Here is a 17,860-nt window from a genome sequence, read left to right on the forward strand (position 1 = left end):
ACATATTTACTCTCCCATTTTTCCCTCCTCATATAAGCTATCAACCTACCCTGTCCATTGCTCTTTGCCAGGGCCATGAACTCTTGTTTTCTATAATCATCTTTGTATGTGTTTTTGACAATCCCTTCTTTCTCTCTCAAAACCTCCATTTTTGCTGTTCTCAGGCTTGATAAGAAATCCTCTAGCCCTCTACATACTTCCTTCCAGCCTTGCCCCTGTCTTCCTTCTGAGAAACAGACCAACTGCTTTCTGCCCTCCACAAAGTACTCAAGAAGTGTTATGTAGAAACCTTTGTTATTCCTCTTGCATTCTAACACATATCTCTTACCTTCTTCAGTTCCATACTCCTTCCACTAGCTCAAGAAACTCCTTAAACCATTTGATCACTTCAATGCCTTTTAACAGCAAAGTTGCATGCTTTGCTTCCCTAATCTTCAAACTCAGCCTACCTCTGATTTTCATTTCTTCAAATAAGAGCTCCTTAGCTTTGACCTTCAAGACTCTCCTCCATCGGCCAGCATCCACAAACCGGTTATCTTCCATTTATTCATGTATAGTTAAGGCAGGCTCCTTTCCTCAGACCATCAATATCTGTGGTTTCAATTCAGCTCCTAATGAGTTCTCAATACCTATGGTGTAAGAGAAGGCCAAAAGGAGGTCTCTATCATGATTTCTTGAGGTGCCTCCCATGCTTGATTGACCTGGATTTCCCAAGCTACACTCATCAGCATTCGTCTTGACAATAGACTATGATGAGGGAATCCAAAAATAATATACCTATCCCTGTTAATAGATGTCACTGCCACTGCTTGCCAATTCGTTAGTATACCCTTGAATCAATAATTGGGGAGTTCATCCAATGGATGACATGGGTTTCAATCAATCTCACAATATTCTCTAGAGTTAGACTTGGACAAGAACATTTTAGCATTCATTTCCTCCCAAATTGGCCACACATAACAACTGCCTTTGTGTATTTCCACAAAACATTCCCTCTTCTTTGGTTTGGAGAATAAAGGTTGAAATAATGAGTCAATATATTGTTGAAGATTCCATATAGCAACAAGGTATTCCAAAATACTGCTTATGATTGACAGGAGATTGATTAAGTGGCAAATGGTTTCACAATTTGCCTCACAGAGAAAGCATATATGAGGTGAAAGGTCCAATGAGGCCTTCTCCTTTGGATGACATCAGAAGTATAAATCTTTAAATGAAACACTTCCCAACAAAATGCCCTAATTTTCTGTGGAATAGGATTTGACCAATTTGATTTTTAACTGGAAAATCCAACTGAAAGTGAGGAGAGTGGAAATGGCTAAGCGCCTTAAAGAGGGAAAACCAACCAAGGCAATCTACACGAAAAACTCTTCTAAGCTGTATCCACCTCATTAACATCCAAAAGGACAGTAGAACCCCTTATTGCTATTAACCAATTGATCCTATTTTTTATTTTTAGGCTTGCAATATTTCAGCATCCCAACCAATTCTTATAAATGATATCCTCCTTAATTAGAGGCATATATATCTTGACATCCACAAATTGGAAACTCACATTGTTAGAGAGCTAAAGAATCCAATAATCCAGTTTTTCTTTAAGAAAAAATAATCCAGTTATCTTTTTGTTGTTGGTTCCTTGATATTGCAACTACAAATTTCATATTTTGCTTAAAAATGTAGAAATGAAGTTAATATCTTTGGCCAGAAAGACTCCATATGAAAAGCCTAGGAGAAAGCATAAATGCCACAAACAGATCCCTATTCCCAGCTTTACAGCAACCATCTCCACATTACATCATTAACAGAATTACCAAAAGACAGCATGTGTTGTAATGACCACACTCAGTAAAAAACAAAGTGAAGAAAAACTATAACCATGGAACAGAAAAGAGAGAGAGAGAGAGAGAGAGAGAGATCAAAAAATTTGTGACAAAAATTTCAATCAAATGTTTGATAAGAAAAACAGATATAACAAATTCCACTATGGAACAAACAAAAGGAACCTTTAACTATACTGAAATAAAGAGGAAATCACCATCTAATATCTGTCCTCATGCATGCTCGCCGAAAGCCCTCCCGACTAAGGAACAAGATACTTGTAATGAGAAGATGAAACTGAACAGCATAAAGCTGCAAAGATAACCAAGATATAAGAACTCAAGAAAACATTAGGGTGATGTTTGGAACCATTGTGTTGTGTTCCCATTTAAATTCCACATAAGCACCATGTAGGCAATTTGACTTTACCATATGAAAATCACATTTTGTTGGCCAGATTTGACTTCAAACATTTGTACTACCCTCTATATTGGGTTATGTGCATGGGGGTGCTGGGGGAACATCAAAGCGACATTTCCTCTAACAGGGGGGCATTTCCACTTCATGTCTTAAACGACAATAAACTATTATACATTGTGGCATGTACCAAAACATCTCACTCTCGTGATTTCCGACGCAATAATTCAAGTACAAAGTACAAACATTGAGACTCAACGCCATGGTACCAAAAACCACCTAGATTGGCATGTAAGGTGGTGGGGGGAGTTAAGAGAAACATTAGATAGATAAAGAATAGTGAAGATAACCAAGATTAACACATAATTATTATTTTGATAAATGGTAAATTTGCATTGCTAAGATTAACACATTATTATTTCTATTATATTATCATCATTATGATCATAATAGAAGCCTATAATCCAGAAAATTCAGCAATAAAAGGAGTCTTTGTTCTGCAACCTCAGTTTATGAGTATATATATATATATATATAGTATAGATATAGATATATGTTGTTTATGCATGGAAACCTATGGGTCAAAGAGTTCAGGAAAGTAAAGGAATCAGAGAAGTAATTAAATAAGGACTCCCAGAACTTCATAGGTTTGCTGGAAGCCTTTATCAAGACTGCTTTGAGTTAAGAAGATAAGCCTCAGAGGAATCCAGATCTGCTGCAAGGTCCCATGTGTACAGACCACTGGTGTGTTCACTCATGATTGGTTACTCAGCCAGGTTTGCACATTTCTACTTGCAGCAGATCCTGTGGCACCTTAGAGTTAAAAGCATGAACAGTGGTTCTAAAACATTCTTAGTAGCTTAATAAAAGGTTTATTTGTGGTTGGCTAGAGAATAGGTTTTCGGGTTTTCATCTTTATTTTCTACTTGCCTAAAACAAAAGTTTATGAATTCTATTGTTGCAAGCAACAAGCTTACAGCAAGTTCTCTTTATCAAATTGTAAACCTTTATTTATTGTTTCTCTCGTTTCTATTAAACAGATTATGCAAATCTAAGCTAATTAAATAATAAACTTCATTTCAGAAAATGGACTGCGAACAAGCAACCACCATCACTGAGATTCACCATGATGAATATATTCATGCTCCCAACCCAGCAGATTGTTACAATGGATTCCATCGAATGTTCAGTTCATATAAAGTCAATGCCCAAAGATAAAGCATCAAATTGATAGCCGAGAGCAATAAATTAAGCCAGTTTCCGTTCTGTAAAACTAAATTTCCGTGGTTTTCTTTGTACAGTATTCCATTAGCAACATAATTAACAAAAAAAAGTCTTTTTTTTTTTCTGTTTAACCTTACCGCGTAGTCCTTCTCCGTAAGATGTCTCACAATCCATGAGTTGAAAATAAAAGGGATTCCTCTTGATAAGAACTGCGTCGCTGAGCTTCCAACGGTAGATAAAAATCAAAATTTTAAGAAGGGAAGTACAAATACTTTGAAATCGAGAAAATGCGAGATGATGATAGACAACTAACCCATAAGATACTTGAAAGTGCGAGCGAGATTAGTACGATCGCCACCTCCGACCGGTCGGGATGGAACTGATTTATTTGACATCTCAAATAGTACTTAAACCAACAAAGCACCGAGATTTTGAAGTAACAGAGAGACCGGCCTTGATTGGAGCCTGGAAGTCAACTGCGCCAAACGGGCTACAAGCTAGTCTCTCTCAACTCTCATTCCTTCTCCACCTCAAACACTGCACGCTGATTGTCGTGCTCTATCGCGGATGTTACAGAGTGTCGTTTTCTGCTCCGGCATTAACTGGCTGGGTCGTCGTTGGAAGGAACTACTGAAGAAGAACCGTGGCTTACGACGTCAGTGAGGAAGGGGCGAGAGGAGACCCAACGTAACAAAGAAGAAAGACACACTGATTGCCTGCTCTGGTTTTCGGTTTTATGTTTCGGGACCCGTGCAATGCACGGGCTTTGTTAAATTTGTATTAATTTTCATTATTTTTAGCGGGAAATCATTATTTTTATTATTTTTAGAAATATTTATTAATGTTATTCTTTTTAAATAAAATTGTATTATTTTTTACTAATTTTTATTGTTTTTAGATTCATTTGAAATGAATTTTAATTTTTTATAGTTACAAACTAGTGGGATCCGTGCAATGCACAAGATTTGTTAAGTGAAAGCTAAACAATAGAAACACTTAATAGTATACAATTGTTTTATATTTTTAACTTATTAAATAATTAATAATTATTTATATTTTGGGTTCGACTATGATATGAGAAAAATATGGTATCTGAAAATTTTTTGATCAATCAACTAGTATCATAAACGTGGTAGACAATCAAATGTTATTTATCAAAATTCATGGGTGGATTTTGATTGGTCAAAACTCTTCCAAAACCATTATACTTCCCACATCATAAATTCTCCCTTATATTTTATATGCTATTTTTAATAATTTTTACAATATAAAAATAATAATAATTAATTTCAGCTAGGGTTGTTAATTAAACTGATGAGCTTAGTCTGAGTTTATCAGTTTTCTAGTATTGCCAATCGGTTTTGGTTCAACAATTCCCCAACCCAACCAGGTTGGATAAGTTTCACTTTGGACATTTGTAAATTGACCAAAATCGAACCACCCGACCTTAAATATATATTAATATTTTATATTTTTAATATATATTTTTTAATACGAGAAAGTGGAAAAATTCTCATATTTATTAGTTTAAAATATTTTATATCATAAATTTAAATATTTTTGTTTTTTAATAATGTCACTGTAATTTGTTGAATTTAAATATTTTGAACAAACCAACCAACCAAAAATCGACCCAAAACGATACAACCCGAGTTAGTCGGTCTTCAATAATGGCCAGTTGATTTCGAGTAACCAACTCCCCCAACCTGACCAAGTTGATTTGGTTGGCCAAATACCTACAGCAACGAACCAAACCAATTAGTGAACACTCCTAATTTTAGCTAAATTAATAGTCTAACATCTAATAAATAACAATAGTTTAAACTACAATAATTAAGGAAAATTTATAGCAAAAATGCATAACTATTGAAATATATTAATAATAAAAATATAATAAATACTAAAAAATATATTAAATTAGTCAATAAATAGTGTAATCTCAAATAATTGTTTAATCTATAATAAACATAAATCAATAAATTATAACAAAAACATAATAAGTACAATAAATTAAATTTAAAATTTAAATAATAGTAGTTTAATCTCCAATAATTATTGAAATTTTTCTTTTAAATAACAACACAAAAATAGATTTATATATAATTATTGAAAATATATTTATCACAAAAAAATAATTACTTATTGAATATACAAAAAATTAATCTTAGCATAAATAAATATATAATAATTTTTTTGAAAGTTATTTTGTATAATTATTAATTGATATAAGTTAAATTAATTATTTAAATAATAACATTATATAAAATTTAAAATATTAAATATGTATTGAATTTAATAATCCATGAAATTATAATTTATACTATTATTACATAATTTTGTTATTAATTTTGTGAAATATTAAGTTATTATTAATTTGAATATTATGTTATAATTATTTTTTCTAGTTTTAAGAAAATTTTTAAATTTATTTCATAATTTCATTATTTTAACTATTTAAAATCTACTTATGTTAAATATTTTGTTAGTTAAAATATTTAGTTATTTAAATATTTAACTAATGTATAAAATATTTAAAACTTTTTTGTTATTTGAATTTTATTTATTTTAAAGTTACATAATATTAAAGGTTTTGATATATATAATTATTTAGCTATTTTAATATTTTCTATTATTTGAATAACATTTAAATCAAACAATTGAGATAACCATAATTTATTTTATTAGTACATAATTTCATGATGAATTTTGTAAAAATATGAAATTATTAATAACATGAATATTATTAAATCTATTATAATTATTTCTTGTGTTTTTAATAAATATTTTACAGTTATTATATAATTTTGTTTGAACATTTAAATAATTTTTAAATTTTTAATTCAAACTTTCTTTATATAGATATAGATAAAAAGTGGAGAGCGGATATATAGGAATTAAAGATAATCTATGAAAGAAATAGGAATTAGAGATAATTTAGGAGAAAGTGTGGGATAGTGTAGGAGGTAGTTTAAGATAAATTTTAGGAGAGGATATTATTTAGGTTATTGAAAAACGTGTGGGAGAGAGAGAGAGAGAGAGAGAGAGAGTTTAGGTAATTACTTATGTGGAAGGAGAGCATCTCATTAGTTGTTTAAAAATGACATGGAATAAAAAATAAACAAAGGAGAAAATTTCTAGATTGTTGTGTTTTAGTGTATACTAGCGGGGACCCGTGCGATGCACGTGTTTTGTTAAGTCAAAGATAAACAATAGAAATGTGAAAAAGTATACAATTGTTTTATATAATAAGTAATAATCATCTGTACTTTATATACTAGTTTTAATAATTCTTTTACAATACAAAAATAACAATAATTAATTTTAGAAAGGGTTGTTTATCAAACTTAGGGTTGGCAATTTTCTCAATTTCCCCGGTCCTCGTAGGGATCTGCCTCGAATGGGGAGGGGATGAGGATGATTTTCCTCTCACGAGGATGGAGATGGGGGAATTTTCATCCCCATTGGCATGGACAAGGAGAGCATTCCTTGCCCTGCATGGACCCCAATCCCCGCCCCATGGCATATATATATATATGTGTGTGTGTGTGTGTGTGTGTGTGTGTGTGTGTGTTTATATATGTATATATGTACACATACATTTATATGTTAAAAATATGGTTGAATATCTTTGAATCTTTTATAATAGGATTGTACATTTTAATTATTATTTTTTAAATAAATTAAAAACAAAAACATAATGGTTGACATTATAAAGAATCATGGGGAGTGGGGATCCCGGTGGACACGGGGATGGGGATAACTTTGTCCCCGTTAGCGGGGATGGGGATGTGGATGGGGATTTTCGTGGGGACGGGAATGGGGAAAGGCTCCTCGTCCCCACCCGCCCCGTTGCCATTTTGAATCAAACGAATGAAACTGACCAACCTGATTTCTAGTATTTCCATTCGACTTTGGTTCAACAATTTCACAACCCAACTAGGTTGGATTAGTTTCACTTTGGCCATTTGTAAACTGACTAAAATCGAATGACCCGACCATAGAAATAAAATAATATTTTATATTTTAATTATATTTTTTTAAAATGGGAAAGTGAGAAAATTATAATATTTCTTTGGCTAAAATAGTTGATATCATAAATTTAATTTTTAAATTGATTTTTTAAATAATGCCATTGTATTTTTTATAATTTAAACTCAATTTTTAAATTTAAATTTTTAAGTTTAGATTTTTGAATCGATTGACCAAACCGAAAATTGACCCAAATCAATATAACCTGGGCACCAACCCCCCCCCCCCACCTGAGCAGGTCAATTTGCTTGGCCAAACAAAATGCAACTTTACCGAACCAACCCATAAACAATAGTTTAATCTCCAATAATTATTGAAAATTTTCTATTAAATAACAAAAGGAAAATAGATTTATACATAATTATTGAAAATATATTTATCACAGAAAAACAATAAATAATTACTGAAATACAATAATATTAATTTTCATATAGATAAATATATAATAAATAAAGATTAAGTTTTTAAAGTTGTTATTTGAATTTTATTTATTTTGAAGTTATTGCATGATATTAAATATTTTGATATTATTCAGCTATTTTTAATATTTTCATTATTTGAATAACATTTAAATAAAATAATTTGGAGAACCATAATCTGGGACAGAAATAATTTGGAGAATCATTTTAATTCAAACTTTCTTTATATAGATATAAATAAAAAGTGGGGAGAAGATATATAGGAATTAGAGATAATCTGGGAAAGAAATATTATAGATAATTTAGGAGAAAGTGGGGGATAGTAAAGGAGGTAGTCTAGGAGAAATTTTAGGTGATTATATTATTGGGGTTATTGAGAAACGTATGTGGGAGAGAAAGAGAGAGAGTTTATGTAATTTTTTATGCATAAGGAGAGCATCTCATTAGTTGTTTAAAATATGACATGGACTAAACAATAAAAAAATGAGAAAATTTCTAGACTGTTGTGTTTTAATATATATACTAGCAGGGACCTATGCAACGCATGGGTTTTGTTAAAACAATTTCAAGCAATAGAGCTAGGGGTGCAATTTGGGAGTACCCAATTCAAGCCCCGCCCGATTCAATCAAAGCTTTTGCACAGGTTGGGTTTAAATTTCTGAACTTTAAGATGGGCTTGAGCCAAAAAAAACTCGGGCCTAAACTAAATGCATATTGAGCTTAGGTTGATGCATTGGTAATGATTCAATGCAATTTAAGTTTAGCCAACATTTTAGCTACAAAGCTCAGTATAGCTAAGCCTAGCCCAAACAAGGATGGCAACAAAGTGGGTCCAGTGAGGGTTCTGTAAATTATAGACTCTACCCATTGGATTTTGAGAATCCAAACCCTCCCCGCACATGAAAAATGCAAAACCCTCCCCGTATTCAAGGGTACGGATGGGTTTAAAATCTGCATCTAATTTCCTACTATTTCTTGTTATATAAAAGCAACAAATAAGTAAAATAACATAAATAAACAACAAATTTTCCAATTATCTTATTAAGATGTAAAAGAACACATAAACTATAAATTTTCCTTTACATCTAATTCAAAATATTATTAAATTCAATACCTACTACATAAAGTTTATAGGCTTTCCAACAATATGTAGGCTAAGGGGGTTGGGTTTAACCTAATACCATACCCTACCCATAACTCATAGGCTGTAGAATCCCTAAACCCCACTTACCCCAAAACCCATCCTTTAAACAAAAAAACTCACCCCATCGAAGTGGGTAGGGGTGGATACCCACCATGTATGGTAGAGATTGTCATCCCTAAGCCCAAGATGCTTAGTTAAGGTTGAGTTAGTCAAAGGTTGTAAACTCGGGCTTAACCTTGAATTGGACCAAGCTTGAGCTTGAGGCTTTACGCTTAGGATTGGATTAACCCTCAACTCGACCCAACCCACTCAAGTTGAACCTAACAGGGATCCATGTGATGTACGAGCTTTGTTAAGAGAAGGATAAACAATAAAAGCAAATATGAGTAGACAATTGTTTTATATTTTAACACTTTGACTAATTAATAATTGGTTATATTTTATATACTACTTTTGATAATTTTTTATAATACGAAAATAACAATAATTAATTTCTGCTAGGTTGTTCATCAAACCGGTGAAACTGACCAACATGATCGAACTCGACTCGAGTTGGTCGACTTTATAGAGTTTTTGGTGGATTTCGGTTTAACAATTTCCCAACCTAACCAAGTCGGGTCAATTTCGTTTTGGCCATTAGTAAATCGACAAAAACCAAGCCGACCATATATATATATTAAATATATTTTTAATACATAAAAGTGGAAAATTTTCCATATTCCTTAGTCTAAAATATTTTATATTATAAATTTAAAATTTTTATTTTATTTTTTAATAATACCACTACAATTTTTATTTTTTTTAAGTTTAAATCTATTGAGTCAACCAACTAAACCGAAAATTTAACCAAATCAATATAACCCAAGTTGAATGATTTTCACTAATGGTTTGTTGGTTTTAAGTGGCCTCCCCAACCCGACCAAGTCAATTTGGTTGGCCAAACAACCCAATTGAACCAAATCAACCCATGAACACTCTCAATTTTAGCTAAATTAATAGTTTAATCTCTAATAAATAACAATAATTTAATCTTGAAACAACAAAACAAAAATAGATTTATACATAATTATTAAAAATATATTTATCATAAAAATACAATAAATATAAAATTTAATATATATATATATAACAAATATAGAAAATATAGATTAAGATTTTAAAATTATTAATAATAAATATAATTTTTTGAAAGTTATTTTCTATAATTATTAATTGATATAAGTGAAATAATGTTTTTATTATTAGTACATTAATAATTGTAATTATAATTATATATTTATTATAATGATTTTGTGTTTTTGATAAAATTTTTAAGGTTATTACATAGTTTCTTTACTTAATTTATTTTATTTGCTTTTAAATAATATTTAAAATATGATTTAGTTATTAATTTTTTAACATTTAAAATTAGTTATTTATAATATTATTTATCTATTTAATTAATTTCATTATTTAATTATTTCAATATTAATTATTTATTGAATTTAATAATCCATAAAATTTTAAGTTATACTTTTATTACATAATTTCGTTATTAATTTTGCAAAATATAAAATTATTATTAATTCAAATATTATGAAATCTATTATAACGATTTTCTTCTTTTAATAACATTTTTAAGTTTATTACATAATTTCATTATTTTAACTATTTAAAATTTTGTTATGATAAATGTTTAGTTATTTAAATATTTAAATAAAATGTAAAATATTTAAAATTTTCATTATTTAAATTTTATTTATTTTAAAGTTATTACATAATATTAAATATTTTGTTATTGAAAATTTTAAATAATATTTTTTTTTATTAATAATATTTAAATTGAATAATTTGTAAATTATAATTTATATTGTTAGTACATAATTTTGTTTTGGATTTCATAAAAGTATAATATTATTAATAATATGAATACTATTAAATTTGTGATTTTTTTGTGTTTTTAATAAATATTTAAAGTTATTACATAATTTCATTATATTATTTAAATAATTATTAAATTTTTAATTCAAATTTTATTTTGATAGATATAGATGAAAAGTGGGGGATTGGATAAATAGGAATTAGAGATAATTCTAAATATAATTAGGAATTATATATAATTTAAGAGATAAATAGGAATTATAGATAATTTAGGAGAAAGTGGGAGATAGTGGTGCCACTTGGCTAGATTTGGTTTTGGTAGAGAGAGATTTTAGTTATAGTTTTAGGAAGTGATATCCAAAGAGATAAACATAGAGAAAAGAGGAATGGGCCAGGCATGCTGAGACGTCAAAATGAGAGAGGGAGAAGGGAGTGATGAGGTGGCTTCATGGGGGAGCAAAGAAGGCTAAAATGAAGAGGGGTTGAGAGTTCTCAATTGGGGTAAGGGAGAAAGTTACGTGGCACATTTTTACTTTAGTATATATATAGATGTTTGAAAGTCCAAGTCCAACCCAAGTCCTCAAAGTTGATTTTAATTTAAAGGGTAAATTACATATGGGCACCATGTACTTTGGGGGTGGTGACAAATAGGTACCCTGAACTTTCCATTGTAACACTAGAGTACCCTAAACTCTCAGAGATAGACACTTGGTTAGTATTTCGTCAGTTAAACATTACATAATATTAAAAATACTATTTTCGTGTATTTACCTTGACATTACATAATGTAAAAAATCTACCTAATATTGGCATTATAAAAACATTTAGAGCAAGGTATTAATGGTTCTAAGCAGTCCATGAACAATGGTCCTATATATGTTATGTGGGGCCGGTTAACAAGGTATATATAAGTAGATTTAGAAAGTTCATGATACATTTAAGTAGTTTTTTAAATATACAAGGTATATATAAGTAATTAATCATTTAAAAAAATTATTAAATGAACAACATGAAGAGGAAGCTAATGATGGAAAATCTAGCAATACTAATAGTGTTAAAAATAATATGTACTTTCATAAAGTAGACCCACTAAAGTGAAAAAAAAAAATCACTAAATAAGAATAAGAAAGAAAAGGCATTAAGACCTAATAGGATTCCAACAAAAAGCATGGAAATGTATGGGAGAGGGAGGCTTGTTATGGCTAATCAAGTTATTTAATGAGATAATGAAAAAAAAAGATGCGTGATGAATGAGAAACAATGGTATGATGTCAATATTTAAGAACAAAAGTGATATATAAAGTTACAAAATCATCATGGAGTCTTCTTATTGGATCCACATCCCTCTCAACAGCGAGAAGTGTTCAACTAATCTGAACTCTAGTTACTTGACTTCTTGTATATCTTGACGCAATGATGTAGCTATTTGTGGGATGTTGTTGGTAGGGGTGTTCATGGTATGGTTCACTATGATTTATAGTACATTTCAGATCAAACCGGTAAAATATGGTTTGAGAAATTTGCAAGCCAAACCAAACTTTTTTTATTATGATTTGGTGTGGTTTCTAATGCAGTTTGGGCAATTTTATTACTTAACACAATTAGAAGACCCAAACAACACTACAAAAAAACAGGTTTATGGGACCACCATAAACCATATGATCGCCGGCATTGACCAATGCCAGCGAACTACCGATGGTTTTTCTTTCCCGGTATAGCCACTGTCAGGAAAAATCGTGACCACTGACAAATCTGTACAAAACCGCCGGCCTAGGTGGCATCAGTTTGGGTTCTTAAATTAAGTATTGCTGGCGGTTTGTCAGAATTGTTGGCTTATCCTTTATTATACCAGCAGTCATAAACCATCGGTAAAGTAAAAAAATAAATAAATAATTTTAAGATAGATTATAAATACCGACATTACAAATCACCGGTACAAGTAAAAGCATACCGCCGGCATGATTTTCAATTTACATGTGTGCCGGCAATGTGTAAAGCACCGGCATAGACACAAGGACTGCCGATGTAGGTTTTGGTAAAAAACCATACTATTTTAGGCGGCGGTCGGAACCGCTAGCTTTAGTTTTGTCAAAAATTGGCATGCTTCTTTTAACGGCGGTTTGAACCGCCGGCTTAGACCATATCTAGTTTGTCATTTTAAGCCTTATGTATAGCTACGCCGGCGATTAGATGACCGTCGACTTTGAACAATATTTTTTTTATATTATATTATTTTCAATAGTTTTGTATATCTACACTTTATTGATTCACCACTATAATACATACTTAATACACAACTTAAATAAAAGTTTAAATGTAAAACTCAATCTATTAATATAAAGATTGATCTTTATAATATCGAAAACAAATTGTTCAAATACAATTTATTGATCTATGACAATTTATTGTTCCTTTGATCTTTGACTGTTACTGTCTTCTTCCCATGATATTTGGATTCTACAACCTTCTTCCTCGTATTGTTCATCTTTCTAGAATAATTGGAATGTTTCAGGGCAATCATCTGATCTGGGTTGAGTTTGATGAGAGTGCAATCAGTGGAGCACATGCCTATGATGTCATAGGCTTCTCTATAGGGAGAAATATGGTTTTAACCTGCATGACCAAAATCAAGAAATGCCACCTTAGATCAGAAAAATGAGGCAATAAGTGTGACTACAATTGGAAGTTGTAGGCCTCCTGTGTAAAGAACAATAGCAGTAAAGCGGCCAGCATCTTTACCTGAATCTGAGTACCCAACCATGACCTATCCACAATAACATTGTTTCACTAGCACTAGGACTTGACAAACAGAATCACTATGCCTTACTGAAAGTCATTTTCCCAGCAACATTTTGTATATTGATGCACCCATAGCCTCAAAGTGTCAATGTTAAAGACAACAGACATTCATGACTAACTACATGACTACTACACAGGGCTTGGAGAAAAGTGAAAGAGGAATGGAGAGAATGAGGGCATAAAATTTGGATTAATTGAATTCTAAACGAAATTTGAAATGGCTATGAACACAGTAGCTTCAGAATAGAGGGCTTGCACATCAGAAAATTGCATTTCCTAAGTGCATTCCCAGCAAACCTTTCCGCCATACACGGGGCACCACTGTTGTAGGCATACTGAAATAAGGTTAGAAAATGTAACAAATCACCAGATTCTCACTACAATGAGAAAGCCAAGTGAACATGACCTCATCCTGCAACACTATAAAGACCACAAACAAGTGCATAGGAATTGCCTTCGAATGGCATCTGAATCTCCATATGTTGATATAGCAAAAACACAATAATGCAACCAAATGTCCACGGAATATGTGACAGCCTCAACTGCTCGCTCATATACCCTCACAACTTTCTCAATAGAACTCAGATGCCCCTCATGATCAGCATATTTCTTCCAGTAAACATAACACAAAGGTAACTCTGCTAAGAAAGTATCATAGACTTTCTTGATTTTTGATATGTCATCCTGCATACAATGAAAAATTATGTCTTAGACCTGCTAGAAACAAAAAGATTCTTGAAATGCAAATTCACTTTCAATGATACCATTAGAAACTAACATATCGTGTTGAGCTCCCCCTTGGTAAGAAATTTCATCATGGTCTCCTCCTGTCTCTAATGTCATTAAATTGAACTTTTGATGGCTGCAGTTTGAAATAAACCAGAAAATTTGGGAATATAAGCGTTCAAAGATTGTGATAGAGGCATCATACTAGCATTGTTCTTTGGGCCCATTTCAACAATGGAAGAACTGATTACATTCCTACCAGGGATGTGAGCTAAACCCCCAAGTTATAAGAATTTAGTGGGGAAAGGGGATTAATGCAGTAGTGGGATGGCTAAGAAAAAGACAGTTACAGGGAGGAGTAACTAAGCATGTCCTTACCTTTTCAAGTCTGACCAAAAGGTGAAAGAATAAACAACAAAGGGGGAATAACTCAACTCACGTTGAAGAATCTTATTACAAAACAAATTTTCAAAAGGATGTCAAGACCTAGATTAAACCTGGACTGTTGAGATATACTTTCTTAATGATTTTCTAAAAGAGATTATAGAAGAAGCATGCAGACATAAGAGATCAACTAACACCACTCTCCCCTATGAGTCATCATTAAATGCCTCTTTTATGTCAAAGTTTTGGCACACATTAGCTCCGCCAATATTCTACTTTCAGTTTAAGCTAGATCTGAGTGTTCTAGGGAGGAATTAAGTATCTTTGTAAGATCTGCCATGAAGCCATCTTCAATTGTTAGATTACTTTCGGCATATCTTTTGTAATCATACTTTCTCCATTTTCTTTATCAATTATTTTCCTTTTTTTTGAATTATTTGGATAATTTGATCAAACTCATTCTAAAGAGAAGAACCCCAACTCTCCAAATTGTCGGCATACCAATATCAAGTTAAATAAGGAAATGAGGCAGGGATTTTCTTTTGAGGGAACCAAGTTAAATAGGAAAATGAAATAGGAAGTATAGAAACTAGGGTTTGGACAGAAATGGGGCAGGAAGTATGAAAAAGAATGAAATGTATGCAACAAATCTAGTAGGCAAGTAGATTAATAACAAATCCCTATAACAGTTCCTAATACATCACAATTGAAGATTTTTTTCAATCATCATTTTTAGTGTATCATCTTGATAGAAAATCTAGCCAGTTAGAGTTTTGAAGTAGCACTCAACCAAATTGGCCCAATTCCTAGACAAAACCTGCATTTCTTTCATAAGCAGGCAAATATAGAATCAAACATTGTTTGTTTCCTTTGTTTTAGTTCTACTTACTAGCTTGGATTAATCTCTAATTTTGTCAGGTTTTTCATGGTATATAATTTAACCAGCCTTCTCCCCCCCCCCTCCCAAAAAAAAAAAAAGAGAGACGATTAGGCTATATTCAACCCTTTCTCTAACTAGCAGCCCCCCAAGACACACTCTAGTGGTTTCCTTCTTAGCATAATAAGAAGGCAACTCAAGGTAAGGAAAGAGAAATCAAATTAACCTATCTCGATGCTGGTATTTGAACCAAAAACATTGTTTTCTCCTTCAGTCTCCTAAAGAAAATAAAAGTTCAGAGTGTGGTAATCAATATCATCTAACCTCTATACCTGGTCGAACAAGAGGTCTCCTTCCCTTCAGTTCCTTAGTTAGAAAATCAAGTTTCCTTTCTTCATCTCACTCACTATATACACCCATATCCAAGTATGTAGTAAATGCATCCAAAGTTTCAGCATGTCTTCCAGATTCCTGGCAACATGGGAAAAAGAAAACTAAGTCCAGATCAATTAAAAGAGAAGAATACAACTTCAAAGTAGAATCTTAAATAAGATTCACCTGGCGCAAATCAAGCTTCATTAATACCACCCCAAAGATAGAAACCCTTCGGATCAAGTCTGCAAGCCGCCCATCAGCAAGGACCCATCACCAAATCAAGCTTCATTAATACTATCAACCTTACCAACATAGATGTCACTTAGAATCATGACAACTTGGGATCATTCTGCACCCCCAGAAGAATGTCATTAAACTGTATTCTGGTTGCTCCCAAGACCTTGCATGGGAAACAGGAACCAGCTATATATCATCCAACATCCCAAAAGCATCTACATCATCACATGAAATGCTTTTGCTTTTGCAGGTGAGTCTATTTTCTATGGCTTTTAGGTTTTGATGAAGCTGGACCAAGTTGTTCATTTTGATGTAGCTTTTCATTATTTATGGATCTCCAAATAAGAGAGAGAAATCTCTAGTTTTGATAAGAAAAAAGTGATTTTCCTTTTCAGAAGAAAAAGAAGAAATTCGATAATTTTCTCTTCACATGCCCATTGGCATCAATCCAGGACCATTTCAATAATGCCTGGAGTGTACATAGTGAGTGGTTGGATGTCATGCTCTCAAGGTATTTGTACAAATTTTCATGTTTTTTTTACCTCTAGAGAGATGTTTGGTAACTATGAAAGATCCAGGATTTTCTGAAAGTAAAAATTGTACAGACACCCTGAAGAGAAAAGGAGTGAAGTTCTCCTTTTGTTTATTGTGTTCATTGCATAGTAAACACTTCATTTGATGGTTTTTGACATCTCATGGTCTTGTGTCTGGTAAGATGCCATTTCATAAGGTGAAGGAAAAAATAGGGAAAGGAAGGGAAATGTAAGAAAATCTTTACAAATCTTGTATAGGTTTCCCTAAGTTTTTTTTTCCTTTTCCTACTTTTTCCTTTAAACCAAACATAGCTTAAGGCTTTTTAGGTAACCCAATCACCTCAGCCAAATAATCGTACAATACAACTCAACATAGGCCGGCCCAAAATGGATTTGCACTTCACCACTTGTCTTTTCCCAAACCGGCTCACAACACATCCAATAAAGAGACCGGTTCAGGTCAAGCCATTTCTGGTCCAACCAACTCAAATGGGATTCTTAATTCCTCAACAAAAGCATGAACCAGACACATAAGTTTATCCACTCAATCACAACATGACAAATCAGTTTGTCTTTTGCATGTGTGTGATTCACGCCGAGACAATCTGAAAAGGGCGTTATAGTGATGGAGTTGCATGAAATTAGGATCAATTTGGTTCATGAGAATACTCTGATTCTAATCATTTGGTTGGATGGAATTGAAATCCGAATCCCATTTCATAACATTTCTTCCCCTTGGAAATGAAAATCCATTTCCATTTTAATTCTGATTCCAATTCTGACCACGAACCAAACGAACATTATAGTTATAGGCTGATTTTGGCAACACAAGCTTATCCATGAAAGGGGTCCCACTTAGAACATGCCATATTTTATTTTTAGCATAATTGGATAACATCATTCAATCCACGTGGAGCTATAAGGGGCTGTTTGGTAATTTTCTGAAACATGCCTCTATTTAGATAAAAGGTAGGTTATTGATTATTGTAGTCTCGTAGAAGACTTAAGAAAATTTATT

At 32.0% G+C, this 17,860-nt stretch overlaps 1 protein-coding gene and 1 long non-coding RNA gene across 9 annotated transcripts in view; both read right to left on the bottom strand.

The window, feature by feature from the left end:
- LOC148873295 (lipid transporter) overlaps positions 1-4,169 on the bottom strand; it is a 66,102-nt gene extending 61,933 nt beyond the window's left edge. Inside the window, exons 1-3 of one of the 4 annotated variants that reach the window (XM_088966656.1) lie at positions 3,773-4,169; positions 3,597-3,676; positions 2,036-2,130 (exon numbers count right to left, since the gene is read on the bottom strand). In XM_088966656.1, the coding sequence (XP_088822782.1) occupies positions 2,036-2,130; positions 3,597-3,676; positions 3,773-3,854 (257 nt within the window). In that variant the 5' untranslated portion in view covers positions 3,855-4,169. Of the gene's footprint in view, positions 1-2,035; positions 2,131-3,596; positions 3,682-3,772 lie in introns of all 4 variants that reach the window. The other 3 variants (XM_088966657.1, XM_088966658.1, XM_088966659.1) reach the window with 3 other exon arrangements.
- A 9,045-nt stretch (positions 4,170-13,214) lies between these two features.
- Positions 13,215-16,623, bottom strand: LOC148873296 (uncharacterized). Of its 5 annotated transcripts, none has more exons than XR_016105508.1 (4): positions 16,256-16,623; positions 16,030-16,168; positions 14,489-14,572; positions 13,215-14,394 (listed from the first exon to the last, which is right to left on the bottom strand). It is a non-coding gene; the product is annotated as an uncharacterized LOC148873296 (long non-coding RNA). The 5 variants fall into 5 exon arrangements; XR_016105507.1 differs by having other exon boundaries at positions 16,022-16,168; positions 16,256-16,591; XR_016105509.1 differs by having other exon boundaries at positions 14,475-14,572; positions 16,022-16,168; positions 16,256-16,591.
- Between the last annotated feature and the right edge of the window lie 1,237 nt (positions 16,624-17,860).

The sequence above is a fragment of the Nelumbo lutea genome, chromosome 1 (assembly GCF_056320005.1).
Source record: "Nelumbo lutea isolate HS-2025 chromosome 1, American lotus-T2T, whole genome shotgun sequence".
Classification (NCBI taxonomy): domain Eukaryota; kingdom Viridiplantae; phylum Streptophyta; class Magnoliopsida; order Proteales; family Nelumbonaceae; genus Nelumbo; species Nelumbo lutea.